General features: G+C 46.2%; 3 protein-coding genes across 3 annotated transcripts; 1 reads left to right on the forward strand and 2 right to left on the reverse strand.

The window, feature by feature from the left end:
- Window positions 1-363: 363 nt before the first annotated feature.
- MCYG_07722 (COP9 signalosome complex subunit 1) lies at window positions 364-2,044 on the reverse strand (the record flags this gene model as incomplete). Its single annotated transcript, XM_002843893.1, has 4 exons — window positions 364-1,443; window positions 1,517-1,797; window positions 1,860-1,904; window positions 1,975-2,044. 4 exons carry the CDS (start codon window positions 2,042-2,044, stop codon window positions 364-366), a joined length of 1,476 nt encoding a protein of 491 aa, XP_002843939.1.
- Window positions 2,045-3,154: 1,110 nt separating this feature from the next.
- On the reverse strand, window positions 3,155-5,462 carry MCYG_07723 (zinc finger protein; the record flags this gene model as incomplete). Its single annotated transcript, XM_002843894.1, has 3 exons — window positions 3,155-4,572; window positions 4,798-4,824; window positions 4,955-5,462. 3 exons carry the CDS (start codon window positions 5,460-5,462, stop codon window positions 3,155-3,157), a joined length of 1,953 nt encoding a protein of 650 aa, XP_002843940.1.
- A 901-nt stretch (window positions 5,463-6,363) lies between these two features.
- MCYG_07724 (uncharacterized protein) lies at window positions 6,364-7,155 on the forward strand (the record flags this gene model as incomplete). Its single annotated transcript, XM_002843895.1, has 4 exons — window positions 6,364-6,435; window positions 6,646-6,760; window positions 6,893-6,939; window positions 7,078-7,155. 4 exons carry the CDS (start codon window positions 6,364-6,366, stop codon window positions 7,153-7,155), a joined length of 312 nt encoding a protein of 103 aa, XP_002843941.1.
- Window positions 7,156-13,950: the final 6,795 nt, after the last annotated feature.

Raw genomic sequence — 13,950 nt, forward strand, 5'->3', positions numbered from 1 at the left:
GGCAATATCGGCCATCAATATGGTGCAGCTAGGTGGTGGATCCAGCTTTAGCATTGGCCGTTGGAGAAACAGCTCTCGGAACATTAGTCAAAATTCACCTATAAATACTTTAAGGGCATATCAAACCAGAGCTGCAACAGTGTTAGTGTAAGGTTTTTAATGTCAGTAGGAGGTGAAGGTGACCTTAAACCTGAAGTTTGCAACGCCAGTGCATACATCTGCTAGTAGCCCCTTAGTTATTATAATAGGAGCCCTAGATAAAGGACGGAGTAAATGGGGATAGGGGAGAATTCCAAGTATCAAGTATACCTTCCATAGTAGAAAGTAATACCATTTGCATGTATGCTCTATCTAAAGTCATCTTTAACTTTCACCGAATGCTGCTCCTAACTTCGCCGCAATTCCCTTTCTGGAAGCGGGCTTGAAGCGTTGTCCTTGGTCCTCAAGGCTGGCTGCCTGAGCAGCAGCAATCGCATCAGCCTCAGTTCGGATGCCATATGCCTGAGTTGCCGGGATCTCTAATGTAGCATTTAGGACGTTGATGCGCAATAGCTGCAAGTGTGCATTTTCCATGTAGTCTCTCATGCTTTCCAACGCCCTTTCGTGCAATTTCTCCCTCATGGGTACTTCACCAGTAACGAGCACACCCTTCTCAAAGTCGATCTTAGCATCCAACGTTTCATTTTGGATGAGGGTGATCAGTTCCGACACAAATACACCATTTGATTTGATCATTCCCTGTTCGTCCCTGATTTGTTCCTTGGGAGAGAATACTTTGGCCATACCATCAAGTGTCACACGGCTGTAGGGTATGATATATTGTTGTACTGCCTTCGTCCGGATACGTCTGTACAAAGTCCAAACGTGCTTTTGCAGGTGCAGGTCAAGTAAGTAATCGGCCCGATAAGCTTCTAAAATATCCAGACAAAGCCGGAATTTAGAAGCACAGAAGAATGAAATCGCTTGGCGGATATGAGGCTCTAGCTCTAGAAAATTTCGAAATGACTTATTTTCGAGAACATTTTTGGCAAGGTCTATTCGGTCCATGGACGCTAAAGCACAGAGCCCGCCATATACCGCTACATCGTTTGGTGAGATTACTTCCTTGTAGTTATCTCCGAGGGCTGGGTCCGTAGCTAGAAATGTTGTTGCTGCTTCAAGGTAAGAATTTGCGGCAAGCTGCGATAAACCTAGCGACACAACGAGCTTAGCTTTACTCTTCGCTTCGTCTTCCGGTTTAAACTGAAGACTGCGTAACCTGTGAACGTTTGCCTGTACACCAAGCCAATCAGAGCGATCAACTGCAACAATTATATTCTTAAAAAGCATCGAGGCAATATGCGAGGTCGTAGTGCAGAAGTCTCGCATTCTTGAGAATGCATGTGAGGCCGCAGTTAGATCACCTATGCGGTGGTAATGTTGACCAAGATCCTCATTTCCCATCTATAGAATGTTAAAATGTTGAAGCAGATCATAAGAACAACACCGAAGGAGGGAAGAAATGTATGAGACTTACTCGAATGCTCTCCTTAATCAAGTTGTTTTTATACCCCTTCAGTTCACGTTCCAACCGGCTCGTGTCAGCCTTGACAAGTTTTGTTGTATAATTTATCCATTCGGTGTCAAGAACAGCCTCGTTATCTGACGGGGCGGCTCGACTTAGAGCCTCAACCGCATTTTCATAGCACTTGACGTCCTTTCCAGACTTCGCCTCTGCAACTGCCATCTTTAAAGCATCCACAGAGAGATAGCTTGAGCATGTTCCAATAAGATACAGTCGGGCAAATTTGGTCCTTCCTAATTTCCAAAAAAAATTAACCTCTGCTGTGGAGTATACTTTTTAGACGGGAATATCCTACCGGTGTAATTCGAAATATAGGTTTCAAGGTCAAACTTGGGCGGTTCTACATAGCTTGCACTGTTAGCTAGTGCTTCACTAGGTGATACCAGCCAGCTTTGTAAGTATGTATATACCGTCAACAATAATACGAGGCGAAGCAGTAGAAGTTCTGCGTTGGTGGTCCACTACAGACTCTATATCCATCGCCGAGCCAGCTGTACCGTTGGCCGCTTTGGCTTGTGATGACGAATCCATCTTTCTCTCTCCGTTATGCCTGCCTAGCCGAATGGTTGATATCCGAGTAGAGCTTATCGGGAGCGGGGATGCCGGCGGGCAAACAGTGAACACTTAACAGGAGCCGAAAACTGAGAGTTTCCTCTCCGACTATCATAAATAATAACGCCGGCTTAGAGCTTTTCGTCTTTATAGGTTGGGCTCTGCGTCTAAGTCCTGGATACGTTAGCTAGTCAGCTTCTATTGACGGAATGAAAGGATGCGGAGAGCGAGATTAAGTCACCTCCCAGTGACATATTCCTCTAGTGAAAACCATACATACAAACCTGCTAAAAGGAAAAGCACAAGATGGTTCGTCAATCATTCCTTGGGCCGTCGTGAATTGTGATATCAAATCATCTCGTCGGTTGATGTTGACTCGACGGTTCAAAACGACAAAGATTCAAACAAGTTATTTGATTATGTCATTGATACCGACAAGTCACGTGAATATATAACTGACTGGTTAATGAAGTTATTGGTGAAATGGCCCATTTTACATATTTAAGAGTGGAGGGAGAAGAGATGATTGCGTGTGCAAGTATGCATTTTCATTTATGGTCATCATAAGTCAATTATATACCACTATCCCATCTTTTCATTCCCAATTCTTTTTTCCCCTTAGAGCCCAGCCACAAAAAAGAAAGAAAGAAACCACAAACGAATTACGGAGATGGGAGGCGCCAGCTAAGAAACGCATGACGGTAACGAGTCAAGAATAAATATACCAATAGCAGGCGACCCTCGAAAATGCATATAGTATAGTTAACGGACGGTAACAGAAATGAGGTCATAAGTTAAATAGTGTAAGCGACGAATAACAATCGTAAAACCGATTAAGGAAACAGGAGCTTCCATGCTCCTACCAAAGAAGTGTAATTGATGGATGAGGGTGAAGGAGAGAAAGGTGAGATAGAGTTAAGATAAGGATCAGAGGGTCTGGTATTATAAGGTTGGATTGAGGGGAGGTGAGAAATGGGTATCAGCTGGAGATGGAGGAAATTTGGCTCAGGGTTTTTTTCCCTCAGAGAGGTGGCTCTTTTATGCCATTAGATCGTCGATGTTAAGCTCATCGCCAATTGCCATAGGGTGCTCAGTGACCGGAACTGCCGTGGGCCCAATAAGGCCATTTCGTGTGTTGGGATCCTTGATCCACGGACCCTTTTCTTCCTCAGTAGCACCGTGCACGCCTTCTGAACGCTTAAGAGTTTCGATATCAAGGTCAGTGACATATGCTTCTCGGCCCATGTAGTCGTTCGTAGGGAGTTTGAGGCGGACTTCAAACTCGTTGTCAAGCATCATCTCATCCTTCCATAGGCGGCGAGGGCCATCGTAGAGACAGAGAAGGCGTCGCTTCATCTTCATTTTGTTGTTGGGACAGCTCCATGATGGAGGGTAGTTGTTTCGATTATTTCGACGTCTTGAGACGGCGGCACGAGTCTTGGTAACCTTACTACTGGTAGGGTTAGATTTAGAGAGGACACCTTTCATGGGCGTGTTGGAAGAGTCGTTTTGCTTTTCGACACCCTCGTCAATGTCTTCACTCCCTTCGATGTGGGAAATATTTGTTTCGAGAAGCATGTGTCGCTCCATTGTGTCGCGAACAGCTTGGTCGGATGCAATCTCCGTCAGCCTTCGGGAGTTAATGGCCTCAGAGGGTTCTTCTTGCTGAACTACCCTCAAGACACAGTCATCCAGATGTTCATAGAAGTCCTGGGCACTTGAGAAAGTCGCAGTACAGGTCGAACACTTCCCGGTTGCATCCTGACAGTAACTCGAGAGTTTACCACTGGGGACGGAGGGTGGCGTTTTCTTCCTGCCGTTAGGAGCAGATTGATCCACGCCGTGAACCGTTGTGAGATGGCGTTTAAATACATCCGCACGGTTAAAGCTCTTCTCCGCTGCAGAGCCTGATCCAGGGCAGAAACCACAAACCATAGTTCCTTTATAATGTGTCAAGGTGTGACGATTCTTATCGTATTTTCTTGCGAATCCTTTCAGGTGGTATTCACATGTCACAATCGGGCACTTTTCAGGGCGTTCCGATTGGTGGGTGAGCATATGAGCTTTGAGATCTCTGAAGACACGGCCACAGTCTGGATGAGGACATCTTCCTTTCTCGTTATTATCTTCCTCGGCTTCATTTCTGATCGGGGATGTGCGGGCAGATGGTCGAGAATGAATAGAAGTTAATGATGACCGGCGCCCTTGGAATTGCTTAGGTGTGGAGAAACTAGTCGGCTGTACGAAAGGAGAGTTCACATCGAGCTTCTCCTGTTTTTGGGATGTAGGTATGCCTTGAGGTTGCTGCTGAGGGGTATGAGAAATGCTAAGAGAGTGAGGCGAGAGTGGAGCAAATGCGGGTGAAGAGATGAAGGGATATTGTGATTCCTCTGGGTACGAGACAGTTACCCCGGAAAAGTTGCTATTCTGATGCATTGGCTGTAGTAATGCAGGATCTATTATGTGCTATCAGTTCTCGTGTTCGACCCCAACATTAGAAAATGCCACCGGGCTGTGAGTGTAGAAGGCTAACGATGATAGATATGATGGAGCAGCAGAAAATGCCAGAAGGATAATTGAGAATGAAGACAACGAGCACACCAAACATTTAACAATGCTAGTATTGTCATTGTTTGTCGGGAAACAAATGCTTCCTGCATCTATCATAACCTGCAACAAACTGCTATTTGCGTAGTCACAATAGCAGGCTGCAGACACAGATAGATGAGGTGGGATATAAATCTTGCGAATGTTGGATATATTAAGTTGTATCACTCGCCCAGCAGTCATAAGATTTATAATATAAGAAAAGTGAGAAGACAAAAAGATATAACTTACCGACGTATGGAGTGGAAAACTTTTCGGTGGCATATAGCATCTCGGGGTCGATGCTCTTCGACAAAAAGTCGTTCGGGTACCCTTCCCCAACCATGGCTACCTGCTCCGCACCCACAGAGACGTCGATGTCAAGCCACTGATCTTGATAAGGTGAGCCTATTGAAGAGTTGGTTGCGCTGGGGAGGGAATGGGTAGAAGCCGAGGAACTGAGCGAAGAGTACTGATCGCCAGGCTGGGAAAGTGGGAGAAACTTTGGCGATCCCAAAGGCTTCGACGAAAGCCTTAGTTCACTTTTGGCAGGGTAAAGTAGCGGAGAATCCAGGGCCAAGGGTTGTTGGAGCATAAATGGGTAAGGATCGCATGAGAGGCCGCTGTTATTGCTGTATGCTCCGAATAGGGCTTGCTGTTGTTGGTCGAAGGAGTCTAACGGGCTGCTAAAGGAGGATGAATCCATGGGAACCTGCTGGAGGTACGATTGCTCGCGAGCTGGCCGCTCCAAGGCGAGCATGACGGAAAACTTGTTGCTTTTTTGCTCTTACACCTTGATAAGAGCGAAAGGAGCGGTGCCAGAAGGTACACTGCTCAAGGGGAAAGAAACCAAAATAGAGTCCTCGTGAGTATAAATCTGCTCTCTACCCACAGTAAACCAGAAGCCTAAGCAGATGGAAATTGTGGCGTTGACAATCTGATTAAGTAGCCTAGGTCAGCACATGGGTGATAAACATGTCTCGAAATAGTTGATTTCGCAAATTTTGGCGAGCAGGACGATTATCGAAGGGAAGATGAAAAAGAAAAGAAAAGAGACGAAGCAAAAAAGGAAAAAAATAAAAAAATAAAAGAAAAAGAGGACGAAGAACGCTTTAAGGCAGCAAAGGTGATGGATATGTACGAAAGTTGTTAAGTATATATCGCCAAGCTTGAGTTCAGGGCATCAGAAAGTGAGTGATAAGCGGGCCGCACCGCAATGTAGGGGGCCCAAGAGGGTGGCAAAGGCCGCTTTTTAAAGGGTAGCTATGACCATCCAGGCAACAAAATTATACAGATTAAGAGAAAAGAACGGCCGAAAAGGGGGAGGGAGGGAAGAAAGGACAACTGGCAGGGGTGAAAGAGGTTGAAATATTAGGAGAGAGGACGAACCACGAAGAGCCGATCGAAAATTGGGAGGATGCGATGCGGCGACCAATGGGCTCACACAAAGGGGAGCCTGAATAGTCGACTAGAAACAAGGGCAAGAAGGCAAACAGGGTCGTATTTTATGACTGATCTGTCGGATATTCGATCACTCTTGCTAGTTGAAAATGATGATCAGATGGTGGAGCTGGAAGCTCTTCTTTCTAGGACATAGTATGAAATCGTCCTTTCGCGAGCTTGGAGCAAAGACCGGTAAGTCCAGATACAGGAAGAGAAGTATGGCCGAGAGAAGAGCGGGGGGGAGGGAGGCGACAGTCGGAAAAAGAGAGGAAGAGAGCAAGGCGTGGAGAGTAAGAATATATATATAGATTGGATTACACAGGCGGCCTGGTAAGTCCGAGATGAATGGTGGAGAGAAGGTGGACGAGTGGTGGAGGAGAAAAGAGGCAGCAGGCGTGACAATTATATAAAAAGCTCAGGGCAGATAGAAGGACAAGAGATAAAAGATGGAAGATGAGCCAGCCGGGGGAACTCAATCACGATCAGGTACCGCTATGTAGCTTACCCACGAACGGGACGCTTCCACTGAGATGGGTATACGTGAGAAGGGCACCCACTTAGCCTGCGTGCATGGGACAGGGGAAAGAGGACTGGGGGGGCATGGCAGGGATGAACGTACATATTAATTCTCGACACTTTTCCTTACACCTTCCTGGCCGTACAGGTCATTACATACGGCCACTTGATGTTTTGGGGTAGAGGGATACATCAACCCCATTCTGCCCAGGCGTCTGATGCTGTGTATAGGCTTCCGTACAGGCCGGCAGCTTCCCCGTCACACGGGAAGCAACCGCGTAAGAGAAATACGGGTCATTATCATTCATCGTCATCGTCATGCGGGTGTCGGAGTCTCCTTCGAGGTTAAAAAAATCTTGCGTAGGGCTTAGACGGCGGGGCACGGATGGGACAAGCTAATCCATCGTTGTGCTTAGTTTGTGACCCTTCTGATCCTTCCTAATGTTTGTTTCTCTGCCACGCCATCAAGCGTCCTGGTACTCCCGTTGTACTGAGTAGAACGCTGCCGGGCGCTGGAGCAGGTTGCCCAGACTCAACTGGATACATGCAGCTTCTAAAAGTGAACTGGATGGAATTGCGACGGTGACAACCCCCTCGATATTAACTCAAAGCCTTATGCGCGGATACTTACTATGTAAAGACACGGATAGTTGTTTCAAATCCAAAATAGAAACAGACCAATCGAGTGTCCTCCGGGGAAACTGGTCCGGCGCTCACTGGCTACTGGTTTAGACGACAAGAGTTCGACAGCCAGCACGAACTCTCTGGACCTTTGTTTTTGTTTTCTCTTCATTTTTCTTTTTCCTTTCTTTTTCGATTCCCTATCTGCCTGCCAATCCTGCATATCCTATCAATATTAGTCACAAATAATTAGTTTGGAGACTGCAAAATAAAAGTCTGAAAAGAAATATTAGTTAGTGGAAGGTATAGAGAAAAAGAAAACAAAAAAATATAAAAGGGAGAAAGCATGGATACTTCTCTGTCGTCCCACGTAATGTGCAACCCCGGCTATGCAGGCCTCTCGTTCGATCTTGAAACTCCGTGTATTCCTCCGCAGAAGAAGGAAAGAGTTAACCTTTCTGATGGTACCTAGGGAGAGAGAAAAGTACGGAGTAAATCTCCTCCCTCTCTTCTTCACCGTCGCTCTGCAGACCCCAGTCAAAGTTTAGTAAACATTCCTGATCCACACCATCCTGTTCTCAGAGAGATAATTGGTCCAATGCTGCCTTATGGCCACTTTTAGTACGCACCATCAGGTGTGCAAGGATCAAGGAGAACCGGTCAACGAACTTTCGTTGCGGTCTGCACGCAATAATGTTTGTTAGCATCAGTCTTCAACTCCTAGTCCTCATGCTGGTTCTAGGCGGGTTGCAACCAAATGCTTCCCTTTCTGGACTCCTCTCGATCCGCAATAGGCTATGTTTATGTACATAGTATAGGCTTGGGCTTTCGAACTATGTTGGCGTGAAAGTATCCACCCGGGTATGCGATGCGTTTTACCTAACCATTCCTCTGCCAACGTGCTTGACAAGCTGGGGGGAGCGTCAATCACCGTTGTTGTGATCAAGCCCATCCCTTTTCACCGCGGATATGGCGTATAGTTGTTGCTGGTATGCGTCTGAACATTCGGTCAACGGCTAAAGGGCCAACATGTTCGTTTACAGGCCACTTGTTTTTTGCTCCCTGTAATTCCGTTATGTGCTACCCACATATTCTCGGTCGTTCAAAAAATGGAACTCCTTTTGTCTTACCTGGATATTGATACATGTAACTGTACTCCGTACATGGGAGTGAGAGACATCTCAACCTATACCCATGGATAGTTTATATCATTTTAACTCCGTTGTTGTCCGCACGTTTTATTCAAGCTTGGTACCTCTTCTCCGGAATATGATCGCCCGTCCTATTGCTAGTAATTTTCCTTCCATTATTGGATTTATCTGGCATATTATTTCTCCTTTAGCTCCTTCATTCGGCAAGCCCCGTCAGGACCTCATGATAGGATAATCAACCCAAGTTGGGGAAAAAGAAGAATACGAAAAAAAGTATGGAATGACGATTGCCGTCGTGGTCCACTGGGTAGCCCTACTGAAGGGCCCATCTAGACCCGCATTTCCTTGAATGCAATATCAGATGAAGATGAAGGGGGACCCTTTTTTCTGCTTTGATTGCGAGATGTTGAAAAAGGGCGCAGGATGAAGAATGAGTTCTAGAATGCCTCGCAGTTGATGTCATCCTACATGGTCTCCTGTTGCATATTGTCCCCAGACCCGGGTCATAGGGCGAGCTTAAGGGACATGGGGGGGCTGTAACTAAAATGTATATCAGTCAGCATTGTGTACGGAATCAGTATGAGTAATGATAACACACATCTTAACCAGATTATACACTGTATGGGCGGTAATTACCATCCAAAACCAGCCTGGTGGCTTCCGTCTTGCACGAGTCACGTCCCTGTTATTGATCCCATGAAACCGCATCACTGCATAAAATGCTTCAGCAGATTTGTGGTGTTTCCGATGTTTTCTGACGTATCTGATGTATCGCTGGCGCAGATTACGTTGGCATGCCTGTCTCGAGATGATCGTACACTTGGCTTTTCCCAGCATTTTTGCTAGTCCACAACCTTACATAGTAGTGTCTGGATCTCTGCTTGGTCCTGGCTTTTGGAAACGAATCCAGCCACCGGTTGTGCAGGCTGCTGTCTCTGTCACAAGTCGGCGTATACCATGTCTGACTGCGATGTTGCACTCATTTTCGATGGCTAGGGCGTTAAGGACCCTTCTAACCAGTCAAGGGCCATGTTAGCCGAATCGGCTTGCTGCCACTATTTTCCCAATATAGCCTAGTAAGCCTCCTCTCCTCCGAACTCTGCCTGCTGCCCTGTCCCTTGCTCGCTTGCTCGTCTGTGGTCTCCTTGTTATTTATTGTCTTCGTTGTAAGATTGTTTTCCGTTGTTTTGTTTTTCCTGTTGGTTTTTTTGCTTTCTTTTTTTTCTCTCTGACGTCCTTTTTCCCTTTTGGGGCTGGCGGTGAACGTTTTGCCAAGCTCCACCCCCACAGCCAATAGCAGCATGAGAACAGGCTAACTAAGCACTTACGTAAACTCTCTGAGCCTTATGGTTGGTCGGTGCCCGCTTTCTATTTATATCTTTACCGCAACTCTAATGAGAAACTTTTTGGCTTCCACGCAAGTTTTTGCGATGTTGTGAACATCTCGACAAGCGAACATGGTGACTTGTGAATCTGCGAGCTCCCGCCAGGTAGCATCGAATATTGATATAAGGCCCGTTCTCACAGGACGATATGCCACCGTTGTGATCGCTCAGTCCCTTGTTTATCCCTTCCTTGCGCGGGGCGAGGCCGATCCGCACGGCATTCCACCTCCAACTAAGGTCTTATAAAAATGCTACCCTAGAGCGCCATCTCGATGCATTCCTGTATACTCTGGATGAAACAGTTGTCGGCTCGTCAAGGTTAATGGTCCTGTGGCTTGCGGCTCGGGAGATGATTACTATTAACTGACAAAATCTATTAATCGGCGATTCAAAATTAGTTCAACCCAGATGTTGACTATCACGGGTTTCCACTTGATACAATATCATATATGGCCTTCCCGTCCTGTATTTAGCCAGCAATATCCGGAAGATACATACTTATGCTTAACTCGGTACCCACCAAAGTTATGGCTTGATGATAACTTCGCTTTGCACGCAGTTATTTTAGCCCTCACATTGCGCCTCCTGTCTTTCTCGAATTTGGCCCACATGGCAGGATACCAAGCCGTTCTCTCTCCACCAAGAGAGTTAATGTATGAAACGTGGAGGGAGGACTCTCAACTGGCGAAAACGGAGTGCCATTGTGCTTATTAGCTTATTAGGGCACGAGAAAGGAGGGTAGGTCAGACAAGTTTACATGATACAGAAACACGGGACAACGCATTCTGTAACATCTTCGGACCTATTATCTTAACAAAACCATCTTGCCGACCGTTGGTCGCTTGTGGCGGTGCTTGCATTTTACGGTAGATACTCATACATGGAATAAATATTACTCTGTATACTCCGTACATGTACTGTGATATGTATACTTAACACTGAGCTTTGAGCCTCATGTGAATAGTTATCTCCCCCTTTTTTCCCTTAACAGCTGTAATTATCCTGGACATAGCTCAGGGATATCGGCACTATTGAATCGATGGTGTTGGCTCTCCTCTATCATTTTTTGTCGATCGGCAAGGCATACAACCACGCATACCAAGGTACTCCGTACGTGATCTCCATTGTCCATATAGAGCAATATTTATTATCACACATTTTGTGTCGATTAAGTACCATTTTCCTGCCCGATAATGCCGGGCTAATGTCCGTACAAGGAACGACCAGTTGGGATCATTTAGAATGCTCTCGTATCAACAACGCTTGTCCCAAGCCTGGGTCCTGGGTTGGCGGAAAACACAAAAGGGGTGGGGATGATCATCTCGGTCAACCAGCCAGGAGAAGGATAAAAAAGAGGCTTTCTTACTTACATAGGGCATCCTGCATAATGTAGGCTTAATAATAACAGAGTGATCACTTTTCTTACCGAGAGACCGGTGATCCCGCACAACCCATGCAGAGTGATAAGTCCTTTTTTCACAAGCCCTTTGAAACGGACCTGGTCATCCCTGGCGACCACGTATATAACAGCAAGGGCCACTATTTATTATAGGGCAGGCCAGAAGAATTTGATCAGAGGGGAAGAAAAAAGAAATTTGGTCGGAACACGCTGATTTTTGCGCTCATCGTCTTTGATATCAGTTTCCACTTTTCTGGCTCAAGCTTTTTGACAAATAGTCCATTCGTGACCTGGTGACAGAGCGCAGTTAGGAGTGCCATATCTCCGTCCAATTTCACAGACGGTTGCTCTGGGAGGATCGACTCTGAGGTGCCTAAGCAACACCCACCAAAAGCACCGAGCACCGAACCGTCCAGCTTCGTAAGAGCCCCGTTTCCCCGTGTCCATCATCCGCACCCACGGTCGGGAGATCCAAGAAGAACAAAGAACTCGTGAGTCTCATCTTCGGCGCTTATAGTAGTTACTAGCTTTTACCACCCTGTCTCTTCGCTCTTTTGCTTCAGTCCTTCGGACTCACCGAGTGACTAGTCGCCAGGGAAGCCTGTTAGTTGCCCGTATGTCATACCGAATCAAGCCATGCGTATTCTGATCTATGAGTGCTTTGACAAACGGCAGCTTTGCAAAGTCGAATCGAAAGAAGGGACCCACGATAACTAATCGCTCAATAAGAATTGGGTCGCTTTAGGCGGATTCCGACCAACGATAGTTCAGACTAGAGGATAGCCAACGTTTAGTAGAACCTCAGACAGGAAGTAAATAGACGACAGTGCAGCGAAGCAGATGAAGATACCCGTCCCAAGAGTTCGCTACTCCGTCTGCCAGGCAAAAATATGCCTTGAAGTGGCTTGGCAGCGTACGGGGAGTGCGAGATAGGGCTGAGTCACCTGGCCATTTTCTTCTTCTTCCAATCCCCTAACGAACAAGGCCAGTGCAACAGGCACAAGAGCCCATGCACAGACAAGTACAAGCTCCGTACGAGATCATTGCATGGTGGACACGTATCCTGCTCTGCCCATGTTCATATACAGAACAGTAACGTCTGGGTATAGACCGAGACTGATTCCATGAGTGCGGTAAATGAGTTGAAGGATGGAAATCGTTTTTCTTATCCCTGCAACATTACTATCAGCCCTATGCATCCCTCAGACGGACATGTACTATTCACATCAAAATCTATCAATCAGAAGATGTATACGCCCGGAGTACCTTATTGTAACAGACTGTGTATGTATGGTTAGCATGTATGGTATTTCGTTACACACGGAAGGACTAGGACATGCCCGAATTGGGCCATTAATATCAATATGCATGCACGCTGAACGGAAGGAAAAAAAACTCTCGCTCGTTTCGTTCACCTGTTCAATTCGCAGAGCCAGGAGAGTGTCTCCTGCCAATGTTGCGGTCTGTATTCTCCCCTCTCTTAAGGCTGCTTCTCCACATTTCGGGCTCGTCTTTGGTTCCTTGAGTTTCCCCCTCTGTCTCTTTGACTCCGAAAGGTTTGCTTGGATGCATGCAATATATGGTTGTATATGGCGCTTCGACCAATGGTGGCCACGACATCGATGGCGATCAGAACTCTTGATACTCAGCCTTGTGAGAACCTGGGCACTTTGAATTGTTGATTAATGATCACATACGTTGCATATTCCTAGATAGTCGAACATCATGCTGGTAACCTATGACAATCCGGCCCAAATGTATCGTTTAACCATTTTGAGACCATTCGTCTAGGCAATTCTGTTGCTTTCCTCTTTCCCCTTGTATTACTTCCATCCTTCTCCAAAAAATACTTTTTCTCACTTCCTGTGCAACGGTGAGGTAAAAAGAGTGCGACGATCTTGTAGTTGCGCGGTTTTTTCTTGTTAAGCCATGATTGCAAAAACTCTCAGTTGAATATATATTGCCTAATAAATGGGTTAAGTAATAATTTTATTCACTAGCAGAAGTCGACTTCGGCAGTTAGTTGATGAAAAGGAGGAAATAGATATCTTACTGGTTAATGAGCACATACGGCCAAAACTTAACTTCACGGAAACGTGCTACCACCCTGTCCGTAGTATACGGAAACTAATATGCCCTTGCATAGCTGACATTCTCGAGCTAAAAGCGCGAATGGGCGGGCTACAGAAAGCCCAACGGGGACAAGGAGACATCAAACACCCCAGATACACGGTATATCGAAGTTTCCAAGTGTCCCAACTGATACCCTTACTGCGCCTGCATTGTCCATGATAAGGCTCGACGTATGCAAGTATGCAGCAGGGCTTAGGCCAGGCGAACGAACCAAGGCGGAGCTTACCCGACATGTCGGATTATATTGTCAAAAAACAAACCTTTCCCGCTCCTTCCATTCCCACGTCGGCATCTTGGACTAAACAGTTGATTTCAATATATTTAGAGTAAAAACTCTGGTAGAGGTACAACGTGGTACCATAATGCGTCTGCGATGTCTGTCAAAGTTAAAAGGGAAAAAAGTGGAAGTGGAGTGAAGAGGCGCGCGGGGAGAGGGCTAGTTTATAGGAAAGGTGAGCCTCTAGAATTTGATTCGATGCCATGTTAAATTGCGGGCTTGACACGAGGAGAGCTATCTTCCTTCTTTCACAAGGGATAGCTGTTGTTCCGGATGATACACCTGGGGTCATGGGTATTGCTGTTGGCAATACCCCCTAAATT

Source organism: Microsporum canis, genomic scaffold (assembly GCF_000151145.1).
Source record: "Microsporum canis CBS 113480 supercont1.7 genomic scaffold, whole genome shotgun sequence".
NCBI lineage: Eukaryota > Fungi > Ascomycota > Eurotiomycetes > Onygenales > Arthrodermataceae > Microsporum > Microsporum canis.